Genomic DNA, 10,115 nt, shown 5'->3' on the forward strand with positions numbered 1-10,115 from the left:
CTGCAGTTTGCAATATTTGTGTAACCGCAAGGTCACTGGTTCTTTCCGAGCGATGTGCCATTTTCACGGCCACTGGAGGGGCAGCCTTCTCGCCAGTGACTGCTATGGCGGAGAAATATAATAATAATAATAATAATAATAATAATAATAATATTCCCTTTATTAGTCCCACAATGGGGAAATTCGAGATTCGAACCCAGGCCTCCTGGGGAGACTGGGTCCTGAACGCGGCGCCTTAGACCACTCGGCCATCCTGGCAAATATGGGGCTTATTTCACTGCCACCCACCTCCATTCAGTACAGTAGGCCGTGAGCACATAAATCTTAGAGTCTGAGACTGCTGTATGCAGACAGTGACAACTAAATTCTGTGAATACCTCATTAGGTGATGGTTTCACACAGTTAGAACAGACCAATATGTACGTGCGGGAGAAAAAGGCGGCTGTCCACGATGTCGTAGTCTGTCTTATCATTCATGTTATTGCAAGCAAGAAACATTCCAGGTTTAGACAACAGACAAAAAAAACACTGCCCAAAGCACAACACTCACATCTCTCTCACCAGCCATGTGATTGGCCGAGGCTGATAATCTCCTAGAATGCCTCAGTACTCTTTTTGTGTTTTTATCTTTTTGGGATATGAATTGCATGAGAGATGCATGTTTTGTGTTAATTGCATGCTGTTCAGAGAAAGTTTGGGTTTTGATTTAAAACCGTGACTCTAAGGAGTGTGTGACTAGTGACATCCCTCCCCTGACATTGGCTATTAGCTCTTACAGCATCAATTTGCCTCTCTTTAAATGAGGGCTGACATACGTGGGTGAGCAAGCGCGATCTAGCATGTGCCTCATAGTGCCTTGTGTGTATGTAAAATACAAAAATAGCACCCACATTTGATGTTGCACCATTTGATGCGGCGAGTCTTTTGGCGATGGAAATACGGTATGCAGGATTAGCTAGAACACCGACCAGCCACTTTCAGCCACTCAAGACCGAATAGATGCTTCTATCTTCAACCTACAATGTGTTTCTGCCATTATTGATAGTCTATTTGTAAACAATGATTATTGCATCTGCTTACTTGGTGTTGCTGATCATCATTCTTTTGTTTTTAATGACGTATGTAGATCATGTCAGGTAAACAGTAGCACAGAAATCCCCCATTCATTTTGGCCATGATCCCACCCGCAGTGGGCGAAATGATATGAAAACATTATCACTAATATTTTACATTTTCAGTCTTTGAACTTTTTAATTTTAGATTCAAACTAAATTTGAAGCGCTATAAACTTATTCGCAAACATACAAATCATAACTTCTTGGCCTCACTCCACCGACCACAGTTACCAACCCGCTTACCTTCGTAGTGGCTGGAGTGAGTCCAGTATCTCTCAGTGTATGTTTTTACATTGCGTATCTCCTTTGTGTTTCTTGGTTGTATGGTGGTTTAGATCCATTCTCAAATCCATCACATGCACTGTCACTCTCCGCCACCCCCTAACCCCCATTCCGTTCTAACATACATTCCTCATCCTACGTGCAGAATGTAAGTGTTAACGTAGTCAATTCATCCATCCATTATCTGTATCGCTTCTCCTTACAAGGGTCGCGGGGGTGCGGGAGTCTATCCAAGCTATCTCCGGGCAGTAGGCGGGGTACACACTGAACTGGTTGCCAGCCAATCGCAGGGCACAGATAGACCAACAACCATCTGCGCTCACACTCATACCTAGGGGCAATTTAGAGTGTCCAATCAACCTACCATGCATGTTTTTGGGATGTGGGCGTAAACCGGAGTAGCCAGAGGAAATCCACGCAGCCACGGGGAGAACATGCAAACTCCACACAAGAAGGCTATAGGAATCGGACCTACGACCTCTGCACTGCTAGGCCATCGTGCTAACCAATCGTCCAAAGTGCTGCGCACGTCAACTTTGTTGTATACTAAAAATACTATGAATTGAGAACTTACCTACCTTATTGTTGTTATTCTTATTTCTCTTATGATTATAATTCCTATTGCTGTGGTTATTTACTTTGTATGTATTATCTGTTTGGTAACCAGGTGTGAGGAAGGGAAGTCTGTCCATGAAGAATTGTGTGCTTCAGTGTGAGACCACTGGAGTTGTTGTCCAAACATCTGCCCATCTCAATATGAATATGTGTGATCTATATGGATCTAAGGTAATTTATTTAGTGCAAGGATTTAAATTCAATATTTTTTAATTATTATTTTGCAGAGGTTGGTATTCAGTCGCTGACAGACGCCGGTTTTGGTGACAATTGATGAATGACGGGACACTTTTGAAAAATGACGGACTGACGAATGATGGAAGTGGGTTTTCATTCGTCAGTGTTATCGTCACAAACCGTGGCCATCAGTGACGGACACCCATTTTGCTGATGCTTATTTTGAGGGGTGGAAGTGGGGTGGCGTACGGATTGACAAACGCCGGACTTCTGATGGACTAACTGACTGACAGATTCACGATTACAATTCGGATGTCGCGATAAATAACTAATGACGGACCAGCACAATTTAGGTATATGCCCACCTCTGTTATTTTGTTCATCTCTTGTAGAAGCTCTTACATTCCCACTCTTCTACAATCCCAATTCCAATAAATTTGGGACGTTGTGTTAAATATTAAAACGGGATACAATGATTTGTAAATCATGTTCAACATATATTTAATTGAATACACTTTAAGGACAAGATAGTCAATATTCAGTCATTACAGACTATTTTTATTTACATTTTACTCAATCTCACATCATTAGAATTGGGTTATCCCATTATCAAAAGCATAACCTTTGTCATTATAAATTACATCAAATCAAATATTTCAAAGGCCACCATAATTGTTTCTCAGTATTTGGATTTAAAATAACTAGCAATTAATAAATAACTTATGTGAAAGTTGATGCCATGTTATAATAACGTACAACATGCTATGTGGTCTATGCAGGGGGCTGGCATTGAGATTTATCCTGGCAGTGTGTGCACTCTGGTTGGCAACGGCATCCACCATTGTAAGGATGGGATTCTCATCAAGATGAATCAACCAATGGTGGGTGGATAAATGTTAAACCTGTTAATTTTCATCACAGATTGTGGCAAAGGAGTACAGTGACAGTTTGATATTTGCTGTCATCCATCAAACCAATCGCTTGAAATATCACATTGCACCGCATGTTTTGCATGTGTTTTTGTTCGCAGGGAAACTACAGGCGAGGTTTACTTCACACTTCACGTAGAGAAGAGGAGGGGCTCCTCCTCCTCCAACAGGGAGGGGAAAAAACATTTTATCATTGCGCGTCAATCAAGAGGGGGTGGTTGTACTAAACCTTTGGCTAACACTAAATGCTGTATAGGTTCGCAGTTGAACAGCTGTAAACTCTTTTTCCCAGACATGTCACCTTTCATACACCTTACCTGCCCTGAGGAGTTTATAAATTCATGAAAATGTCCGGCTTTAATTGTTTTTATCGGGACCGATGAGTGTTTAATTTAATTCATGTTTTGCGCGGAAAATGACAGACACTATGTGGCACATTATTGACAAAGATGCATGCGAGCACTCATATAGAGCAAGGCAACTTTGTCAATAATTGCACCTCAGACGTGCTGAGAGTTTTCATGACAACGTCAGGGGAGGGATGCCACTGGTCACCACACTCCTTAGAGTCACGGTTTCAAATCAAAACCAAAAATATCTGAACAGCATACAAGCAAACAATGAAATAAAATTAACACAAAACATAAATCTCTCATGTCATTCAAATGCCCAAATGAAACAAAAATAACACAAAAAAAGTCCTGAGGCATTCTGGGAGCTTATCAGCCTAGGCCAATCAGATGGCTGGTTAGAGAGAGAGAGAGTTGTGTGCTTTGGGCAGTGTTTTATTTTTTTTTTGCAGTCTGTTGTCTAAACCTGTGAGGCTTCTTGCTTGCAATAACATGAATGATAAGACAGACTACGACATCGTGGACAGCTGCCCTTTTGTCCAGCTTTCTCCTGCACCATCACTAAAAAACTTATTCAGTCAATTCGGAGTATACTGTGTCCGGAGTGGAATTGGTCCTTGATGATGTACAGAGTCCTCTTTCTGATTCTGCTGCTGAAGATGTTTGTGGTAGATGGGAGGCTGTTAGTCGCAATCGACTGAGCAGCTTTACTCGTCCTTTGAAGAGCCTTCCTTTCTGCAGCTGTGCAGCCACTGTGCCACACTGTGATGCTAGTGCTCAGTACGCTGTTCACTACACATCTGTAGAAGCTTCTTAAGATGACTCCAAAATCTGCCGCATCACAACTTCTTGGGGAAGCAAATGCATTGAGTGAGCCTTCTTCAGAAGGCAAAAAGTGTTTTGGCTCTTGGTGAGGTCCTTGGAAAGATGGGACCCCAAGGTACTTGGATCTGGAGACCACTTCCACTGATGCTCTTTCGATGTACAGGTGTGCGAGGGGGTGTTTTCTTTCTTCCTGAAGTCAACCACCATCTCCTTGGAAGACCACGTTCACATTGATGAAAATGTTTGCGCCAGTCTAAGAGATGTCCTCCCTCCTCTCTGCACTCGGACTCGTTGTCCGTGATGTGGCCCACTACCTCCGTATAATCCACCAACTTCACTATGATGACCTATGACTTCTTTGTGAAAATCCCAAGTTGTCATGGTGTGAACCAGAGAGGGCTCAACACATATCCCTGTGGGGAGCAATTTCTGAGGGTGTTGGAGGAGGACTTTTGTGCATCCTGATAGTGTGTGGTCTGCTGGTCAGGCAGTCCAGGAACCAGTTCACTAGTGAAGGACTCAGGCCAAGAATGTTGAGCTTTTGTACCAGATTCTGCGGTATGATGGAGTAGGAATCCAGGAAGAGTGGTGAGGAGAAGCAGAACATATAATGGATGGATATTTCAATATTACTGCATGGCAGTAAAAAGGTTGTTGTCCTGGAGTTGTAGTCCAATTAATGCATGTCGCACAGTAGCTACTTCATCAAGAAGCAGCCAATAAAAAAGCCAGCAGATGACGTCCCTCCTAGAAGCAATGCACTTGGGCGTGCTTAGACGGCTGGAAAGAAAGACATCGTTCTTAGGAGACGAGTTTGTGTGTGTCTTTGGGTCGAATGGCTCTCTCCCCGAAATGCAACGTGAGGTAAAAGGTACTCTTTCATATATGAAAAAAGATTTACGCAGTATACAAAAAATAGTCCACTGTAAACTGAGGTTAAGACTTCTAAACAAGAATCCAACAAATCCACTTCAAAACATGGCAACTTAGCAAACAAGGCGTACTAGCTTCATTTAATTGGAGTGCATGTATGCATGCAACTAACTTTGGAAGGGGTAACATGCACTACACTTTATCAAAACATTTTTAAAATGATTTTGTTGAATTGTTGATGTAGAATATTTACCATGGTGTTTTTACTATTCTTGCACACAAGTAAAACACAAATTTCTTTGAAAACGAGAATTAATACTAAAACTAAAAAAATAGTGTTTTTGAAAAGAATATAGCTGATAAAAACTAATAAAGCTGTCCTGAAAATGAATTAAATTAACTCGAGCTGTTGAGAAGGTTGGTTAGCACTAGGGCTGGGCGATATGACCTCAAATCAATATCGTGATAAATTGATAAATTTTACCTCAATAACAATAAGTGCACGATAAATTCCCCCCGTGGATCAAAATCAAAATAAATGCAGGAATGCCTATTAACTGCTTTTTTTTAATTGACACACATTACTTTCAATGAAAAATAAAAGTACAAAAATCATTTGTATAAGCATTCCAAATAGCTTGCTTAGCATGACTTAATGTCACAAAGAACAGGAGGAAAAGGGTACCTCTCACAAAATATTTTTCTGCAAATAGCACCAAGATGCTGTAATGCCACGTGCAAAAGCCTAGATTTGTGTAAAGGTCTCTTGTAAACAATATAAATAATGCCATGTGCAAAGGAGCTAGCCGCCTGTAAACAAAATGCTAAATAAAATGGAAAAAAAAATGTTAATGCAAGCCAAATAAACAAGTCAAATCATCAGCCGTCTCGAGTACTCTGGTGCGCAGTCGCCACTTGTCTATGTAATGCACAGTCAGGCTCAAACAGGGATCCATGTTGCGACTCGACCACATGTCGGATGTGGATGCAAAATGCTTGACATGTCTAAGCTCCCGTCCCGATGTTCATATTGGGAAGTACGGTTTGCGACAAAAAAATTTGTACCTCTTGTCGGCTACTTTCATAAGGTGTTTAAATCCCGTGCGCTCCACTGTAGCCAGAGGAGCTCTATCTTTAGCTATGTGCTAGGCTATCACGTTCACCTCTGAGACGCTCTCTCGTATGGTGTCGCCTCCGTTATGGGCTGTTGTCACTTGTCGAACCTTGCTTCGCACTTTGAGCTTTTAGCACAAGCATGGTTGTGTTGTAGGTGGTAAAAAAGAAAAGGTTGGATGCGCTGTTTTGGGTACTTACGACGCACTTTGCAGTTCATGTTCTTTTGCTCAAACATCGTCCTTATGGGGCCCAAAACATTTCCAAACGACAGATGTCGAATTTCTTTTTGGGGTAAGCACAACAGGAACAACTTCAACTAACGTTACTTTGTCTTCAGCCGTGTCAGTTGCTTCTGCATTTGAATCGCCAGCTACGACCGCGTTGTCTGTTTTCATTCTTGTTCAGATGGGTGGAAGTCACGTGACTACAAGCGCTGTCTTAAAGGGGCATGAACATAGCCACAGACAGAAAAGACCTTTTTCTTTTTTTTCTTTTTTTAACACCGAATTTACCGACATGGGCAAAATGATATCGGTCATTGTAATCAATTTCGGTAACGGTAAATTTTCGGTTTATCGCCCAGCCCTAGTTAGCACTGCTGGAGATAAGATGAGGGATGTGTCCTCTGGTGGTGGTGTGAGTCTGACATAGTGGGTGCTGTTGTGGGGGTCCTCAAGCGGAGTGAGGAACCGGCTGAGAAGGGTCTTTTAAAAATTGTGTGTGTGTATCCTTAGTGTTGTAATTTGTGATGCACTGAATTGCTTTCCACAAACTCCAAGGGTCATTGGAGGTGAAGTGTCCCTGCATTTTCTGAGCATAGGAGTATTTGACCCAGTCATATCCATAGCTAGCCAGCTCTCTTCTTGCTGCACATCAAAGGTCTGATGCTTTGTGTGCCTTGAATGTAACATCCCGAGCCTTCAGCAGTGCCCTCACCTCTCCAATCAGCCAGCGCTTCTGATTCAGGTAGATAGTGATGGTCTTGGTGGTGGAGACCTCATCAGCACATTTTGAAATGGTGCCTAGGTCGGATGAAATACATTTCTGCAAGTCCACTTTTTCTTCCTGAATAGCCGCTTCGCTGAATATTTGCCAGATTGTGCTCTGACAACTAGGGCTGTGTAATTTGAAAACGGCGGTTAAAAAAAATGCTTGTCTTTTTTTTCCTGCCTCTGTACCCATTTATTAATTTATATATTTATTTAGCGTACACTGTCAGGAAAATGTCAAGCCAACTGCAGCAACAAGTGTTCAGGCTATTCATGTCGGTAATACGCTGCCAACACGGTGAGGTCATCTTCAATAATAAACCATACGTTACCAAATAGCATACGGATATCAATGTCTTGGGGCGCTTTTTTTTTTTTTGAAGTTGCAGCAGTCTGACGGCTGACGCTGTCTTGAGTTATATTCCCGACCCGGAGGAGCCACTTTATATTGCTGTCAAAAACTGTTCACACAGACATCAACACAACGTCGTCTTGAAATCAACTTCAATCGCTACTTAAGGGTTCTAAAAAGAAGTCTAATTATGCTGATATTGTATTATATGGCATCTGTTGGAGGCGTTGAGCAGTGGCTCCGATTGCTTGAAAAGATGACTTTCAGACCAACATTGGAATAAAGAGGTTGATTGATAAATGCTTTTGTGTTACAAGATCTATTTGAATAAAACATTTTATCATCCCTTGAAAAAACAGGCCAAATAGGTTGACGGACTCACTTTCGTGTTAAAATTTGTATCCTTTCATAATTACAGGACTTGCCTGGTGAGCTGGAAGTGATCCCTTCAATTACCATAGATAACAATGTGATCCATAATAATGAAGGTTATGGGATGATTCTTGTGAAACCCACTTACACTAAAGACGGGAACAATCATCTTGATAAATGTGCTGTCAAAGGTAAATAGTTCTAAACACTCATTTTGCATATTTTTTTTGTCTACAGAGTATGCCAGGGGTGTCAAACCCATTTTTGTTGAAGGCCACATTATAGTTATGGTTTCCCTCGAGGGGCCATCATGATTTTGACCATGAATATATGATCACTTCATTTAAGCCAGAAAAAAAACAATGATTTTTCAAATCGTTTTTAAAAGGCGGATTGGCAACAAATTTTTTTTTCAATATTTCACAATGTTTTAAAAAGTGATGACAATTTCAGTTTTTGTATTTTAGTAGTAAACAAAGACTGCACTCATTATTTGCTTTTGCAGGCCACATAAAATTGTGGTCGGCCGGTTTTGGCCCCTCGGCCTTGAGTTTGACACCAGTGGCATATAGTTAAAGCACATGGCTGCCAGAAAAGGCATATCTTTAATGACGCTTTTTCCTCTTCTAGGTGAAAGAGTAAATGATGTTGAACAGATATTTGAAGACAGACTGTGGAAAAGCCCAATTGCCACACCAAGCGAGATGACAAGCAATCTAGAAGACGCCCCACCCAAGTTGACAGAGAATACTCATCAAGACCATAATGCAAACTCTGCAAGGAACTGGCAGTTTTGTCGTCAGCCAAGCGTTAACAAGCACACGTCCTGTACCCTTGCAATGGAAGATGTGATTGCCCACAAAATATTCATCTCCATCAAGGGAAACCAGTTCAAACGCAATGGCATGGGTGACTTCGGCAGTTTTTTATACTAAGAAATACAAATAGATGACTATTAACACGCTCGGATCTATGATGTACTTAATACTTTAATGCACTTTGTTGGATATTCTTTTTTAAATATATGGCAATTAATATGCATTACAGAATATACCCTTGCCTTTCACCTCCAAGTCAGACAGGATAGTCTCCAGTTCACCTGAAAGGTAAAGCTTAAAAACTTGTATGAACTTTTGGAGAAATCAGATCTCTCCCAAGGAAATGCACATCAGGGGTGACCAAGACCAGTCAATGAGACAAAATCTGTACCTGACTGTGTATTTTCAAAGCAGTGAAGATATCTACCACCGCTGTGCCATAGAGTTGTCTGACTTGACCAAGGTTGGTAAAAATCAGCAAATAGAGAGAGGTAGAATAGACGTATACCAATAGCAACAATTAAAAAAAAAAAAGGCAGCTGAAAGTCGTAAACATAGCTTGTAAACATTTAACATGTATAATGCAGATATATTGTGCTCTGTATTGTAGTGTTACTTACACAGTACTAAACATACTGAAGAGGTAATATAAAAAAGTACGTAATTTTTTATCTTTTATTATATTCTGTATTCTCCTGGGCTTCGCAAAACAAATGCTGATCTTTTGAATTTTTTTTTTTTGTTGCACAAACTGACTCATCATTTTCTTGGGTTTGCTGAACTCGTCTTTATTCTTGGAGAGCATTTCTGTGGGTTTTGGCTGAGTGCACTAACCCTGTCAAGATGATTGTAAAAGGTATTTTTCTTCCACATGTCATTATCTAGTACATTTTGGGGGGTAGTTTGCAAGTTGTTTCTGATCTAATCATACGGAAATGTTTTTCTTTGAACAAATCATTCAATTCACCTATTTAACTTCAGTGCAAAATGTGGTATGGCACTTAACTTTCAATTGATGTCTTTAGAAAATTAAATCTTGAGTTGGACAATAGTTTGTTGAGATTCATTCTTTTTTTAATTCATTTAATCATTATCATCATTAAATCAACCTAAAATGTATCTATATTTTCCATAAATTAATACATAAGAACTGATTTAACAATATGCTCAAAACATTCTAGAACAAGGGTCACTCCCCTTTTTGAAACTGGGGAGCTACTACTTCGATATTGTTTTATGTGACGCTGGGCTGAGAAAAAGCAGTAATTTTCATAACTTACCTAAGAGGTTCTCTCGTTTTAA

General features: G+C 40.6%; 1 protein-coding gene across 1 annotated transcript in view; it reads left to right on the top strand.

The window, feature by feature from the left end:
• The window catches only part of shcbp1 (SHC SH2-domain binding protein 1), a 34,984-nt gene extending 25,120 nt beyond the window's left edge, over positions 1 to 9,864 (top strand). Inside the window, exons 10-13 of the mRNA XM_088297190.1 lie at positions 2,065 to 2,183; positions 2,969 to 3,070; positions 8,042 to 8,186; positions 8,626 to 9,864. Coding sequence (XP_088153316.1) covers positions 2,065 to 2,183; positions 2,969 to 3,070; positions 8,042 to 8,186; positions 8,626 to 8,930 — 671 coding nt within the window. The 3' untranslated portion in view covers positions 8,931 to 9,864. The remainder of the gene's footprint in view (positions 1 to 2,064; positions 2,184 to 2,968; positions 3,071 to 8,041; positions 8,187 to 8,625) is intronic.
• The last annotated feature ends 251 nt before the right edge of the window (positions 9,865 to 10,115 follow it).

Source organism: Idiotropiscis lumnitzeri, chromosome 5 (genome assembly GCF_059441095.1).
Source record: "Idiotropiscis lumnitzeri isolate Australia: NSW breed Sydney's pygmy pipehorse chromosome 5, RoL_Ilum_1.0, whole genome shotgun sequence".
Classification (NCBI taxonomy): domain Eukaryota; kingdom Metazoa; phylum Chordata; class Actinopteri; order Syngnathiformes; family Syngnathidae; genus Idiotropiscis; species Idiotropiscis lumnitzeri.